This window comes from Aythya fuligula, chromosome 8, assembly GCF_009819795.1.
Source record: "Aythya fuligula isolate bAytFul2 chromosome 8, bAytFul2.pri, whole genome shotgun sequence".
Classification (NCBI taxonomy): Eukaryota; Metazoa; Chordata; class Aves; order Anseriformes; family Anatidae; genus Aythya; species Aythya fuligula.
The window spans coordinates 29,962,783-29,979,884 of record NC_045566.1 but is presented as its reverse complement, the minus strand read 5'-3'; the positions used below and the strand labels follow the sequence as shown (position 1 = coordinate 29,979,884).

Here is a 17,102-nt window from a genome sequence, read left to right as displayed (position 1 = left end):
CTCCATGTGCAGCATATTAAAATGTATATTAGCCTCAAGGTGCATAAACACAAAATAATAGACCAAAGGTTTTGGCCTGTGGAGAAAAAAATCCATGCTCAAAGGCCGTCAAGTAGCTGGTGATGCAGGGGAGACACTCACTTAGCCTCATTAAGCCAAAGCTCTCTTTTGCTTGTCTTTTGTTCTGCATGACAGCAGCCTCTTTGTTGTATAATAATTCATTCCAAGTTCGTTCCAAGCTACCGAAACTGGTGAACTGTGGCCATTTTAATGAGCAGTATTGGTGGTATGCATAATCTGGAAGCCACGTGGACCAGGCAATCACAGAGCACTGCAGCCAGCAAAATGAGATACTGTCGAAATCACAAATTTGTCAAGTTGTTTTTGGACAGGGTATTATAATAAGCACTAAAATATGCATCTTATTACTCTGCATCTGCCAGTCAAAGATCACTGTAATGAATGCATGCTGCAGGGTATGACCAGGCCGTTTTCCTAAGTAAAACAAACTGCAGAGTACAAAAAAAGAATTATGTATTTTTGGCAGTGTCTCTTTTTTTTTTTTTTTTTAAATCCTTTTGCATCAAGAGTTGGATTTTCCTGGCTTGATGTCGGTTGCCAGCAGTGAACACACTAAAACCACCACAGCCAAGGAGTTAATGTGAATATCGTTTCTTAATAGCCACATTTACTAGCTGTGAATATCAAACTTTAAACTCAGTGCTTAAAGCAAATTTAGCATACAGTACATATAAAACCCACAAACTACTTACATCCACCTTAATAATCCTAGTTCCTTTTCTTCTATCCATTTCTACAGCAAATGGCTTCACTGTTAGGGAAGATACATTTTATATAACAAACTATAGTCTTCCTAAGAAACAATGCTGTAGATAATCACAACATAAACTTCCATAATAGACCCGTTAAGAAAAAAAAATAACATTAGAGAGGTTCTTTCTTCACATATTGTTTGGGCCAGAGATTGCTTTTGGCTTGCAAACGCTGGGAGATTCACCTAAAATCCATCTTTTTTTTTCCCTCTCTTACTCTTTTTCAGAATTGGCAATAGGAGTAAGGGAAAAAAGGTTTCTTCACTAATGATCATTTTAAATGTGATCTCTAAACCACCATTTGATGATGTTTCTGCATTTCTAGCAAATACACAGTGCTGGAAATGAGGACAGTTCTTTACCATACTGGAAAGCCTTGCCTTCCCAAACAGCACAACACAAGGAGCACTGCCAAATGTGAGGGGTAAAAACCTCTGCTCAGTGAAGGTAGTCACAGGCCCTGAAGAATCTGAAAGCAGACAATATTTGGTGCATGCATGGCAACGGTGTACTTACACAGCTGGTGGTTCACATTTTATTCATTTGATAGCAGAGCTAATTTAATATTTCATATGAAATATTCAAGGTTTTGCAAGCTATTTTTTTTTTCTCTGCCATATAAAAAGCCATTTAGATTTGACTACAACCAAGTTAGAATGTAGCAGGTTGGTACTACTCAGAAGAATCAGCTTCTAGTACCCATAAATACTCAAAGGGAGTGCATGTTTTAGTCTTAACAGGAAGTCCATGCATTTGAGAACAAAATCAGCAATTTGCTAAATTTCAGTAATTAGAATTTTCAATGAAGTTCATACACAGGATAGCGCATGTTCAGGATCATTCTCTTTGCTGGAGAAACTGCCTATTGATGTGTTTTTATCAGATAAGGCTGTAACATTTTCATTACAACACCATCCTAACAACAGTTGATGTGGATTCACTATGAAAAAGAGTTTGCTTCAGCTTTAGGATATTTCTGAGATCAAGACACCTAAATTATTACTTTATTATTATTAGCCTCTAGACATGATGAAACAAATGTCTTTTTTTTTTTCCCCAAACCTTCTGGTGCTGGAAGTGATCTACTAAGTATCTATGCATATTTACCTCTTCTTATAAACCCATAAATTGCCATATTTCTAATGTTTAGCTACCTGGCATATATAGAGGCCACTGTGTTAAGTATGATTTTTATAGCTGACATTAGGTGGAAGTTTATACAGAAACACACTATACCACTTCTGTTACCATCAGCTGACACCAGTGTGTTTCTTGGACATAATCACTTCAGCTCCCTGGAGTAAGATCTGTGAGCAACTAATAAAAGATTCCTGTAATAAACAGACAAGGTGAGAGAGTGACTACGCAGGGGAGATCAAATTGGACCTCTGGGGAATACTGTACCTTGTCTGGATGCCTGGTGAGAACACAGTTATCTTTATCACTCCTGTTGATATATCTTCCCAAGAAACTCAGAAACATGATTCTAAAACACAATTCAGTTAATTTGGGATTATAAGTATACTAACTGCACTCTCCCTCTCTCTTATGCAGCCACCCTGATAATTTTGGGTTGTAAAAGTATGCCGTACATCTTAACTGTCTGCCTCGTTGCATCATGTACTTGATCTCAGTCTACATTCATGCTGAGGTAAGTGTCCTTTTACAAAAGTTCTTCCTTGAGGGAGTTCAGTGAGAAAGCAGTATGGTGTCATCATTACCTTGCCACTCTCTCATCTCAGTGCCTAGATTTGCAAACTGAGATTATAGCTGAGACGAGCTGACAAGGTTTATTTCATGCATTTAATAGAAAGGTGATTCAGAGGTGGTATTAACGACAGCCATCTGTGTCAAAGTTTCAAAATTCAGTTCCTACCACAGAAAAAAAAAATAAATCTAAATAAGCTATCAGAAAAGCAATGAGGCAGAAAGCCCTGAAGACTGGCTCTGTCCACCTTTGTGAGTCTGATGCAGCATCTATGTAAGGACTGTCTTCGAAGTGGTTGTGGAGAAAGTCTACAACCCTAGTACAGAATGAATAAAATTGGTGGAGCTACGGAAAACAGAATCACTCAGTGACTAGAAGCCATGACTGAGGTTAGCATTTTTAAGTGGGAATCTCACTGATATTACAGGTAGTATAGCACTACAAGTCACATCTTGGGACAATGGCAAGTAATGACTGCAACAGCAACCACTATATTAGCAAACAGGGAAAAACTAGCATTATAGAAAAGACTATTAGAAAATATGTACCAGCTGCCTCAAAGATGATAAATTTAGGGTCTATATACCAACAAACACATTATGAAACAGTGAAAAACCTAAAAACAGCATTTGAGTTTCCAAGATATTTTCTAATAGTATGATTCTTCTCATTTGTTAAGGACTAGAAGTTACTGGATGAAAATATTAGTTGTATTAATGTAGATATATGAACAGGAACTGATCAAAACGATTCTCCTTTTTAAATCCAAACTTCATCAGTATTTGCTGTTTAGTTTCTCATGGGGTCTTACTGAAGAAACTGCATTTCACCTTACAGTAATGAGCAAGTTTTTTTTTTAAAACCTTTGAAGGTTTTAAAAATTGCAATGAAGGATTTTGATTGTCACATTTTAGTCTATGTATAAGATACGGACATGAATTACTTTTATCAATGAGAATATACACATCAGTAGGCTACCTCCTCTTTTCCAAATAAAGAGTGACGACATCCTTTTCAGTGAATTTATTTTAGAAAGAGAATCAAGAGTGTGTGTTATTACTTGCTGCCAAGCACGCTAGATACTTGTGTTTGAATCCAGATGAAACTGCAGTACTTAACTGAATTTGCTAGGCACAAGTACATGAAATCCAATACTGATAATAATTTATGAAGGTAAGAATACTGATTCCTATAGTATTGCTAACATAGTTTATGATAACATAATTAGTTACACTAATAACACTGCTTAGGCACAGTCTTGCTAATTATGATATTATAAATATTAATGATATCAAGCCTTTGTATTTGATTGCCCCTAGTAGGATCATTTATCATTGTATTTCCCTTTACCCATGTTGTATTATTTTTCTTCCTTTTCCCGTGAATGTACATTCCTGAACAGACATCCTGAGCTTTGGTCTAAAATATATCACTACCTTATCAATGGTGCAGCCTGGTTAACTTTAGATTTTATTATTTAGTAGCAATGATCCAATGATATAATTCTCTGGTAAGGGCAATCAAATACACAATTACTTATATTCTGTACGTCTTGCTACTTTTAAATGTCTAACAGACCCAGCCAGACACGATTACATAGGGCTTTGTTTTCCATTCTTTTTCATGTGACCTGTTTCAAGTTAAGATTCCTTTGAATTATTAAATGCTCCCTTAAAGCATCTTTTCACACTACCTTTTTAAATTTAATTATTGATGTATGACAAGCGGAAAAGACTAAGACTTGTAATATTTTTCTCAATCAAAAGGACATGAGAAACATCTTTGACAATGGTTGTCTGTTTAGTAAAATAAAAAGATAATACAAAGAACGCTGAATGCAGATTTAAAGAAGAATTGCAAAAAATCTCTGTCACATGAATTGAAAATGCTGTGTATGTTTCCACAGGTGTTAAAGAAAGGAAGTTTGAATACAACCCTTTGAGACTGGTTTAACTGCTTAACATAAGTAGATGAAAATGAAACTGCTTATATCTTGTTTTATTTTTAAGCAGTGTATTATTTAGAGCTTTAGGAATGGGATTGTCTTTTCTCCTGAAAGATAATGTTATAATTTTCAGAGCTCCACAGAGAACAATAATACAGGAGTCTCTAATCTCCTTCTAAATCCAACTCCAGTCATCAGCAATGATAAGCAGAGATTTGGAGGTGTTTGACACTCCAAATCCTATTCTTTTGTAATTCTTTACTTTTTACAACATTTTCAACAGTGTTGTATCAGATTTTTAGAAGGATAATCAATAGGCATGATGTATAACTGAAATCAGTCTTCAAAGTGATCCCCTCTAGTAACCAGAAACAAAAGCTCTGCCTCCCTGCTGTGCAGGTATTTTGCTTAGAGCAGTAGGCAGCAGGGCATCAGTAGGAAGCCAGTTACACCTCCCTGCTTCTCAGCATGGATCAGCAGGTGTCCTAGTGTAGGGGTGTGCAGTATTGGGGCAGCTGCAATCTACTGCATCTGGAAAAATCTCCAAAGACATTTTTGTAGTAGGGAACTACTAGAGCAGAGAGGAGAGACAGTCCAGAGGATTCCAGAGAGACCATAGTTTACATTCCTATTCCACCACACTTTCTAGGTTTAAATGACCTTGTGGAATTTATTATTCAGTGTTGTTGTTCCTCACCTGGAACTTTCCCTGCCTTGCAAAGGGTATGAGAATTGGTACATGTGAAAGACCATGAGATACTCAGTTACGATGTCAGTAGAATCACTGCTGTCTGATCTAGCATTCCAACCAGCAGCGTGGTTGTGACAGAAGCTTCTCAGCTGGTCAAGTCCAGTGCTAGGTGGCTTTCATATCTCCTGAACATTGCACTATGGGCGGAACACCCTGGCACTTCTGGCACAGTAGTAGTATCAATCTGAATTGAGTTGTTGCATTAAAACAAGTAGTTCCAATGCAATTGCAATTTTACATCCTACACTTTAAAAAAAGACATGCTGTTATAATCAAGGTGGAGACATCATATTTACAATAGAAAGGTTATTGCATATCAAGTCATTTCAAGTTTGTCTGATCAAGTCGCCCTCAGATATTTGCTAATACCGTGGAGGAATAAAAAAAGACTTGGTGACTAGTTGTGACAGCAGCAGTGGTTAACCAAGGTAGTTACATACAACAAAGATGGAATTGCATAGACATAACTTTACAGAGGAATGGCAATGAAACAACATACCTTTCCTATCAGATCAGCAACTCTAGGTATTGGTTTTCCTTTCTGATGGCGCATGGTTGCAGGACTCTGTCCATTCCAGTCTTTGAGTTCCTCGATGCTTTTCAGGTAAAGAAGAGCTCGCAGTCCAGTGCAGTAGTCATCAATAACAGTGAAATCTTGATTCTGGATTGCACTGCACACCTGTGAAATGTAAATACAGTTATCAGCAACATCCTGGCAGAGGAGCACAATAAGTTAGCAAGCTTTTTGGACTTACTGATTATCAGATGACCCTTATTGAAACTTCACTGACAAACGCTATAGGAATTCAGAAGGATATTAGTTGGCTGCTCGATCTTGTGTCATGATAGCCATCAGTGCAGTTCAGGAAAAAAAGGACTCAGTAACATTGGTTATGACCAGGTTTCCTAATGGCAGCCCTTAGACCATATCTGAAGGTTGTTCAGAAGCAAGCCTGCACACCCAGCCCCACTGCGCATCTTTCAGGACTCTGCTGCTGAGCATGTAGACACTTTGCCTGCAGACACTGGGTACCAGCCAGCCCTGTTTGGGAAGCACAGACATAGCCATTTATGCCCCAGTCAAACAAATCAGAGAACTATAGATTTGCTGAGGGTACAAGGCTTCTTTAGAGATTGTGAAGTCCAACCTCCCGGCTCATAGAAGGGTCAACTAGAGAAGGCTACCCAGGACTGTATCCAGTTGGGTTTTGAATATCTCCAAAGATAGGGACTCAACAACCTCTCGGGGAATTTGTTCTAGTGTTCAATCACCCTTACAGCTTTTTCTTATATTTAAATGGAATTTCCTGTTTTCCAATTTATGTCTATTGCTGCTTGTTCTTTCCCTGGATATTCCTGAGAAGAATCTGTCTCCAATGGAGGTGTCTCAGCATACAATATCCACTAAGCAGACCTAGTATGGGCAACCATAAGCAGATACACTAAGCAGATACTAGTATGGGCAACCATTGCCAGGCACGGAGCAGAACAATGTTCCCCTTCTGCTAATTAATATTTGCCACTCAATGGTACTGGGATGCCAAGCCACTTTGTTTTAGGTGCTTTAAAAACACAGAGAGCAATATATCTTTATAAACATGCAAATAAATGATCCCTGATCTGTAGGCACAGAACTATCAATAGCAGAGAGCAGCCTGATTATTTACATGGATTTTTCTAGACTGCCTTGTGGATATCAGCTCAGATTTAAACCCACAGAGATACCCAACTAAACTGTCAACAAGTGAGTAAAATATCCCAGACTCTTCTCTGAACACATTTTTATGAGCTAAACCCTAATCCACCACTGAAGAGCGGCAGGGTCAGTGGACTACCATTAACTGCCATTCCCTGGAAATGCTCATAAATTCCAAATGTGTCAGTGTTTTCAGCTTCTGATTCAGCTTTTATTCTAAAAACTAAAATCAATTCTGCTGGTAATACCTACATTTACATACACATGTAATAAGCACAACAATGAAATAGATACCTACCTTAGAACATGAAGGTGTGAACATGCACAAACACATAAACACTCTTTCAATGAGAAAATATACCTCAGATCACAAGCATCAACATTTAAAAATACAGGAAATATATAACTGTTTTTCGCATTTCAGAAATGATAATACAACTTGCAATTTTGAAGAAAGGCATCCTTCACATTGTAAAATACCATACACTATAGCTACACAAGGAAAAAATAAGGGCAAACTTTAACAAACACAAGAACATATTATATGTACTGCATTTACATTACACAAAATCTCTTTCTCTGCAGAAATAACATGGGCATTAATTAGGCCTGTTATTCTTTCTATAAACCTCATTATTTATTTATTTATTTGTTTGTTTTTAAGCCCAGGAGTATTTATGGAGAATATTAATAATTTCTAGTATAAGCTATTTAACTGCAAAACTCAACTGGTGCTTATTTAAGGGTTTTTGTTCAACAAGGAATTCCCTATTATTTTACTGCACAGGTAACACTTTTATTAGCTATTATTGAAAACAGTAAAATTGTAAAAAAACACACACACACACACAAAACAAACAAACAAAAAAACACCACCACAGTTAAAAGTCATGTCATGTCATTTGAAAAAAGTTCAGGCACTGTTGTCAAAATCCTGAAATATTTTGACAGGATGTATACATGAGATACACTGGAGGATACCTATAATAAATTTATAAATAAAGCGTTTTTTACTGTTTTCCATCTTATGGTACGGTGCTATGAACTGCAATAATATAAAAATGTGCAGAAGATGATAGCACACTACAACTCAGGGATCAATCCTAGCTCTACGTGCATTGCACTGTTTGCCTTCCATGGGAAGCCACGTATGTTCCAGAACTGAAGGCAAAATGCAGTTTTTTAAAAAAGAATGTAAATCACTGCCTAAAGAAAAACATTATCTGAAATGAGAAGACTTAGAAACTGAATTTGCTAGTGGTTTCAGATGACCCTTCTCCTCTGTAGGAGCCTTGTGACTCTGGTGCCCAAAGGTGCAAATAATTACCCAAAGACATGCCTTTCACTGATTTCACTGTGATAAAAGCAGGTGCTTATTTTTACAGGCCTTTCCTGGAACAAGAGACTTTCAAACATTAATGCATACAAAAACAACAGAAATAGTTCTGTCATGCTGTTGGCAAATTCCAAAGCATTCTGAACTTCAACATTTCTCAAGCTTTACATATCAGATGGGGATATTTGGGTTTTAGTATCTTCTGTGAATGCCTATAGTATCTTCTGTGAATCAATGCAGAAAGCTTTGTTGTCTTTTAAAAGGGGTTGAACAAAGTTGAGATAAAAGGTCCCAGTGCCCCATCAGCCAGGACAATTTCTACACCACAGAGAGAGGTTTTTAGCACCATACCTGGCTGCCTCTGAATCACTGGTTTAAATGACACTGTGCCCTCTTCTCAGCACCAGAGAAGTGGCAGGGCAGTAGACCAGGTGAGACTCAAACTCTCAGTCCCAGAAAAAACACAGAAGTGAGCCAGCCTGTCTCCACACATTGATTCAGTCCCGCTGCTTGAGCTGAGAGTAGGCATGCTTCCCTCCCTTCCAAAGCTCAACGCTGAACTCTCCCTTCTGCTGCTATCTTATTTTACAGGTGTGAAAAGCAGGAAATGCAGTCCAGCTAAAGCCACATTTAAAATGGAACTGCCTTTCGATTGCACCAGCTCTCATTTAATGTCTTATTAAAAACCACCTCAACAGGAGGTCATGGAGCATGGTATCACTGAAACAGCTGCTGTCGGAGCCTTGTGCGCTGACTGGCCCAGCACCACAAACCTGGCTGGAGACCAGCTCTGTCCACCCATCTCCTCTCCTCAGCACCACTCCTTTCAGGACCAAACACAATGAAATTTGTTTCCCTTTAGACTCTAAAGGAAAAGCCTAAGCAAATATATAACTACAACTGAGCACATTCAGATGTTCATGTTGTTCCAGACCAGCAGCCTGTGGCCAGCAGAAACTGGTTATGGACAAGTACAAGAAACAAGCGTGGACCTGTTGCTCATTTGGTTTATCAGCCCAGGTTCTAGCAAGCAGTGGTGCTGTGACTTTGCATGGCAGATTCCATCTGTTTAATATCCCTTGGTCCTACGTAATCCAAGTGACTCAGTCTTATGAGTAAATTAATGTTCAATGGTGCGCTGACCCGGGCTTTCACCTGAAACGTTTAGGTAGAAAGTAGCTTTTTCTTTATTGGATTGTGGGAGGCAGGCTGTGTGAGCAATCTATGGGACACACACAGAAGTCAAGATCACAATGAAGTTGTCAGCTGTCCTCCTTGCCTACGTTTGTCTCTAGCTTTGGAATAGAATTTGGGCCAGAGAAAAAAGGCACTACTTTTTCCTGTTTGCAAAGGCAGCATATACCATTCTTATTGCACTCATACACAGAAAGATAATTTTGCAGAAGCTTGGTTCTAGTGCATTGTCTGACTGTGCTACTGCCTCGCCAGTAAAACCACCACAATTTCACAAGTTAACTTTTAACATCTGACCTCCCTTTCTATCCATGTTCCTCTTTCTATACCAGTGAGTGCCCCTTGCATCCCGAAAGAGACAAGCAAGCCAACATGCCATACATGATCAGTAATATTATACTCTTAATATTCTGAAGTATAAAACTGTTCAGTATAAATTGCAACTGTAGGTTACGATTCTAATCTATACAGACACATATGAGATACTAAAAGACACAAGGCCTGCTATGCTGCTGGTAAATCAAATGTACACCAAATGATCTCATTGGGGAATGTGGATGTGAAATGAATTACAGGCTTAAGGCTCTAAGTAAAACTGCCCTGCAAAATGCAATGATGGGGTTAGCATCCAAAGGTCCCTGCTGATGTCTTGCATAACAAATGACCTGTCTGCTCTGTAATAAACATAAATACTCAGTGCAGCTTTGTAAAAGGATCTAGAGCCATTACAAATCTTACTTTAGAGACTAAATTGTCAAGAGATTATTGTTTTGTAAAAAGAATTTTACAAGATACGATTGTTTTTAATCATTCACTTCACTCTGAAACTTTTAATTTACATGCTATGAAGAAAAAGTTCATTATCAGAGACAGGTATTACTACATCTGGTAAAAAACATTGCAAATGCCTTTGCTGTTAGCAGAATCATTACACAAAAAAGAGAAGTCAATTTCTGAAGTCTTTCCTGGGACAAATCCCCTTCACTGTTCACTGAGAGATCTCTGTAATAACTTTAGGGTATTGCCCATAACCTATGGTTTTAGGATCAACAGGGAAAATATCCCCACACTGCATTATCACTCTGCCCAGACTCCGGAGTATCCTGGGGGACTGTGTGCAAGGCCTATGCCATTCATGCAGAGCCCTGGACAAAGTGGCTGAGGCATTTCCAGCCAGATCACCCACTGAAGCAATTCCTATTCAATGCTGTCCTTGCCTTTTCCAATGAGGGATGTCTGTTTCAAAACACTATTAAACAACTTTGCCAGCAATGAATTTGAGGTAGGTGGTGTTAGAGACAATAGGTTGGATAAAAAATTCATTTTTACACCCTCCAAAATATATGTTGTTCTCTTCAGAATATGAGTGCAAAATAATTGTCATCTTTATGAAAATGAAAGTAACAGTAAGGCGGCAGATGGGTGGCAGTGATACACAGTCTAGAAGTAAGAAGATTGATGGGTATATATTTGTATATACAAACGCAAATCACATAGCTTGACTGTTCTACCATATTAGTTTCCATTTGTTGCAGCTGTACAACATCAAAGCAGTGATGTCCCCATATATTGCATTTAGTGGTAATGTAACGGGCTACCAAAAAAAAAAAAAAAAAAAAAAAAAATCAAAGTGAGAGTTTCTAAGTAGTTTCCTGGCAATTGAGACAGCAGGCTCTTTCATCTGTGCTGTAACTGTGGCAGTGCATTGATTTAAACTCCTTCTGAGATCTCAAATGCTTTTATATTCTTAGGTCTTGCTGGCTGCTTTCTTTTTGCTTTTTTTTTCACTTTCAAATGATAAAATTCTAGCATTTAGCAGAATGCCATCTTGCTTCCCCAGAAGACAGAAACTTATTTCAGCTTTGGTTCTAAACTGCATAGGATCTCTAAATAAAATAGCTCTCAAAATGCCATCCTATTAGGCAATCAGCCTTTGACTTCACAGTTTCTAATATTCTTATCATAGCAAGGGGATAAACAACTATTATTCCTCTGAGATACCTGTGAGAGTTTTTATGATGAATTAATTTTTTTCCATTAATTTGTCAGACTTCCTTTGAAATATTTTTTACTGATATGCCCAAATGGTAAGCAAAAGAATTATGTGCTGTTTTGATTTTATATTATATATTCTACTTTAACATTATTTATCATCATCTTGTAGAAGATTTCTACTAAAATTCTTCCTGATAACTGAAGACATAAATCCACCTTTCTGTTAGAGAAACATTTATGAATGACTCTAAGCTGTTTTTCAATGTATAGTTGAAGCTACTGCTTTTTGATTAGTGTCTATTGACTAAGATTCTTGTAGAAAAAAGCTGAAATCATAAATGAATGCAAGGTGCTTCAGGAAGGATCCTATTTGTGCCTATCTGGATATGCTGGATACACCATCAATGGCCTTAAGAAAATTAATTTTATTTTTGTGGGAAAAAGCATGACTTTAATCTGGGGAAAGGCATACATGCAATTTAAAAATTATTCTCAATAGCAACTAGCAAAAATTGACTCAACTAAAGGGAGATCTTTCAGGGCCCTGCAATCTATCCGCTGCATAGCCCTTGCCCATGGAAATTAAAATGCTTGTTTTGTAGCCCCACTACACTGATTTAGGTGTGCCCAGCTTTACAAGATGAAAAGCAGTATACGCTGTGTTGGTTGCCCAACATAATACTAGTACTAAAGTGAAAAGAACTGCAACTTGAGAGTAAGGACACACACAAAATCTCCTCTGAGAGGTGTTTCTGTACTTACAGTCATCAGGATACCAATGCCCATGGAAAGACTGCCTATATACTGATGGTTTCTCATCCTCATGTCTCGTTGAGCACTGACTTACCAGTACATTAAATGCATAGCCTAAATTACCCTTTCTATCAGCAATTGTAACTTTTGCTGGAGGGTTGTAGGATTAATAATATTAGGGGAAGTAGATTATCAGACAATGTGGTGCACTCTCTGGAAAAAAAAGCAAGATTCTTTGTTTCAAAGAACAAATTTGTAACTAAGGAAAAGCTTTCCAAATATTGATACAGTACAGATGGAATGATTTGATTCATTCACATTAGCTGCTTAAATGACTCTAGAGATATAGGTTAGCAGATGGGATGTTACTTAACAAGGCTTCAGATACTGGATCAAGATGCAAAACTGATTTGGATGATGGCTGATAGCCTTTTTAAAACATCAGAATCAAGCTAATATACATGAACTAATGAACTACTATTTGTTCCCAAGTCCAGTACGGCTTTCAGAAAGCAGCTTGATGGACTCATATATTACACCTACGAATGGTCTGAGTTATGGGGGAAAAAAAAACACTTTTTTTTTTTTTTTTTTTTTTTACTGTGTTCTTGGCTTAAAGTCCTAATGAGCTGGAGGCTTACTGCTGACATTCGAGGGGTAACACACAGCAGAAAGATTCAAAGATGCTAACTGTTCCAGGGTTTACAGAATAGGCAACCATCCCCATGTGGGCTTAAGAAAGTTTAAGAAAATATAAAGCTTAAGAAAATATAAAAAACAAACAAACACTGTATGGTCAGATGTCATGTGAGTGTCAGTAAGGAAATATTTTAGTTATTTTGTTATACCTAAGATCTTTTCATAGAATTTCACTGAAGGGCTTGGGTTCGATGGGACCTTAAAGACCACCTAGTTCCAACCCCCCATCATAGACAGGGATGCCATCCTCTAGATCAGCTTGCCCAGGGCCCCATTCAGCCTGGCCTTGAACACTTTCAGGGATGGAGCATCCACAGCTTCTCTGGGCAACCTGTTCTGGTGCCTCATCACCCTCTGAGTGAAGAATATCCTCCTAACATCTTTTAGTTTAAAATGGTGCCCCCTTGTCTTTCTGCTGGCTCACGTCAAACTTTTTGTCCACCTGAACCCCCAAGTTTCTGTCTGCAGAGCTGCTCTCAATGAGTTCTCCCAGTCTGTGCTCACGTCTGGGATTGCCCCAACCCAGGTGCAGCACCTTGCACTTGGAAAGAGAGTTCAAGAGTACTCTAGAGAGTACCTCAGGAGAGTTCATCAGTCAAGCTTAATGTAAAGTGCTATTCTAATCAAAAGTATAGGTTAATGTCAGTAAGTAATGAAGCTCAAAATGAACTATAAGGAAATGAAGGTATGCAGTCTAAGCAAGACAAGCTTGTGGGATAAGTGCTCTATGAACAGCTTGGATCCTCTCTACAACAGGACAATATAATGCTGAAGCAGTGTTGAGCACAGCTGAGCTGACATTTACAGAGGAAATTGGAAATGGGAGTGGGAAACTGGTACTTATCAAGGGACCTGAATGATGCAATTTTCAATCCCAAGTCTTTGAGAAGGGAAATGCGGAAGAAATCAAGAATTTTCAGAAGGCTCCCTGTAGTAATATTTTTTTCCCTCCTGTCAGCCACCCGTAGAGGAATGGTTATGTTTCCTTATCTTGCTAGAGCATTCTGTCAGTTCTTGGAACTACAAAGTGGACCTTTATGCAGTAGGTGGGCACACACGCTGATAAAAGTGCTGATCGTGATCATCTTTCCTAAGAAAACAAATATGATTCCACATGCCTTGAGCATTGTGGAGTGTGGAAACAGCCTCATAATCAGCCATCTACAGCAAATTGTATCACTGTACTCTAGATCTATAAAATGAAAGATATCTTTGAAAGCAGATGAACTAACTCCCTTGTGTAAACAGCGCAATCACATACACAGGCTCTCCAAGTATCTTTAAATATATGTTGAATACCACTTCATATTTCATTTATTAACACCTAAAGGTCTCACCTCTCTCTTACAAGTTCCGTTATGGAAAATGAAATCTTTCAGTTCTCCCAGTGGTTCTTCAGCTGCTGGTACAGCATCAGCAGCTGTGCCAGGTAGATGTAGATTTACTTGACATTTCCATATCCTATATCCTCCCATTCCTCCACAGATATTTCTAAACCAGATACCGGTTAACTTGCTCAGACCTCATGGTTTGATGATATAAGTCATGTGCATATATAACACATTTAGTTAGAAGTTAGTAGCATGTTTAAGATTGCATATTTTGAGGGCTAAACAACAGGAACTCCACCCTCTCTTGACTGGAGTTTGTTAGTTTTTCCATTTTGGAAATGCATATTTGTCAGAAGTGAGAGTGGCTCTAGGAAAACACACTTTTCAGAAAAGAACCATGTTCGGAAAAATGTGCATAAAAAAGTTTCAGAATTGCCAATATGTGCTGTTTGACAACATGGAATGCAACAGTTCTATTTAACTTGAAAATGCCTGTTTTGCAATCCAAGTTAATTGGAATGAAAAGGTCAAAACTAAAATATGTTGCAAAGTGATTGAAACAGAATTTTGATTCACTCAAATAATATTTTTTCCTTAAATGTGTTAATTCCACACATTTTTAGAAGTCTCACTAGCAGTTTAAACTGAAAACCTTTTTCATCCTTAAACTTCCCTGTGACAGAAGAACTATTTCCTGGTCATTGACTTCTCCCCATGCAGCTTTCCTGTGGCCTCTTATACTGCAGGAGGGTAAACACATCAGTAATGCAAAGGTTCATTAATGCATAACAGATTCAAGTTAAACCTTCAGAGTTCTTCAACCCAGGACATTCTGAATCAGGCACAGCAGGGACTTGAACCCAAATCTATTTTGATTAAATGAAATTTGTCAATGAAAAACAGTTTCGTCAAAGAAGTTTTCAACAAACCCTAATGAGAACCATCTACTGAGGGACATCATCCTGTGACCAGAATTTTGAAAGCCTCAGACCTCTCAAAATCAAACAGAAAAGCAATTTTTCCATTTTGGAACCTCAGTTCAGTCCTGCAATGATTAACCCCTCATCCTTGTGAGTCTTTCCCTCTAGTACTGTCACATTTTATTTCAGTTAAAATTACTTTCATCCTTTATCAGCTTGCCTGTACGAATTTGTGCAGCAGCTGCTGTGTCCATTGAAGAGTGAGATTCATGTGAATAAAATAGTTCTGACCCTCTGAGTCCTTCGTGTCTGAGATAAAAACCCACTTCCACATTTCCTTGGGGATTGTTTTACCTATCTCTGTCCAAACAATAAATATCAGCAAGAAAAGCAGCAACATAACTCAGATACTGAAGGAAATTAAACCCTTTGTTAAATGTACTGCCAGCTTCAGAAAAAATGGTTTCTCTGTTTGTTTCTTTCATTCAAATTGCATGGATAAAAGGACCTCTCTGTAGACAGATCAAGCTGTGTCAAGGGGCTTATGTTGTAGCAGGGAAAATACTTCAAAAGGCATCCGGGCTCCCATTCCCAGATTGCTTCCTCCTGCCTGGGCAGAAAAAAGATTTCTCCACTCCTAGGGAAACCAGCGGAATGGTCACCTGGTCTTGTCAAACTGCGATTGCACTGAGCCCAAGCTGAGCTGCACAGCAGTTCACATACACCAGGGTGGTTCTGGGACTGTGCCTTGCCAGAGCTGGCTGCTCCACCGCCTCCTCGCCCTTTTTTCCTTTTGCTGCTAGCTACAGCCTCAGACTGACAGATCAACAGAGCTGCTTTGATACAAAATGGAAAACTTCTTGCATGCGTACTTTCTTTGTATGGCTGATAATGTTTCCGAGAAAAATGTCTCTGACGGCAGAGCTTTGCAATCCTTAAGATTTTGCATTTTCCCCTTTTAAGAAAACCAGGTCCTCTGCAGTTAAAATAAGTATAATTTAAAACAAAATTCAGGAAATTCTCTAAGTAATTATTGGAGATGGCAATACCAAGAAAATAAAATCATCATTTTTCACTGTGCTTGTCTTTCCTTCTATTTACATTTTCAATGTCCAACAGGGAATTGGGTACATTTTCAGTTTCTACTTCCAGTCACTTCCACACCAGCACACAAGGGTAACTCCTCTACAACAAAGCTAGCTTTGTGGCTGAAAGCAACCTGAGCTGAATAAAACAACCTGCCCACAATTTCTTACATCTTAACTGAGCCTCTTTTGAAGAGTCATCTCCATGTTTCTTTTACTTTGTAAACTTCTAAACAAAACTCACTTGTTGTCAATTCATATCATGTGGTTTTATCTACAGGGAGGACAGCTCTGTGCTTGTTCAGACAAGATAGCAGTAGCATGAATCCACACTAGTAGTGTGTATCCACATTAAAAATAGGAACAACAGTGCTGGATTGGAAAGAGAGGCAGTACTCTGGATCCTTGGGGTGAGGAAGGAGAGACAGTGTTGCCAAAGCAATTACTCTTCGTATGTCCTCAATCGCTAAAGACACCAAGCCCCCAGACCCAGCGCTGCAGGGCAGACACCTGGTAGAAGGGGGGACAGGAGGCTTGGGGACACCCAGGTATAAGACTAGGGAGCAAATCCTCTGCAGAGGTTAGGAGTGACTGCCATAGACCAGCATTTGAGCTGATGTTCAAATGAGACAATTTAATAATTGTTATTAAATAATTATTACCATTGAGTGATAATTAAACCTACTTTGCATGAGAATCCATTTTAAGAATGACAAATAGCAATTTTTATGGAATGAGCTTGAATTCATTCTTACAAATTTATGAAATAACAATCCTATCTATGCAAACCTCATTTATTAGCTGGTGAAATGAGCAGAAAGAAAGGAAAGCTAATAGATAAATCCCTTATCAGCTC

General features: G+C 38.3%; 1 protein-coding gene and 1 long non-coding RNA gene across 4 annotated transcripts in view; one reads left to right on the top strand and one right to left on the bottom strand.

The window, feature by feature from the left end:
* Nucleotides 1–17,102, bottom strand: part of DPYD (dihydropyrimidine dehydrogenase) — a 341,675-nt gene that overhangs the window by 38,541 nt on the left and 286,032 nt on the right. Inside the window, exon 20 of the mRNA XM_032192196.1 lies at nt 5,737–5,916. Coding sequence (XP_032048087.1) covers nt 5,737–5,916 — 180 coding nt within the window. The remainder of the gene's footprint in view (nt 1–5,736; nt 5,917–17,102) is intronic.
* The window catches only part of LOC116491844, a 106,766-nt gene that overhangs the window by 56,384 nt on the left and 33,280 nt on the right, over nt 1–17,102 (top strand). For all 3 annotated transcript variants that reach the window (XR_004253540.1, XR_004253538.1, XR_004253539.1), the window contains exon 2: nt 2,388–2,484. This is a non-coding gene — a long non-coding RNA (uncharacterized LOC116491844). The remainder of the gene's footprint in view (nt 1–2,387; nt 2,485–17,102) is intronic.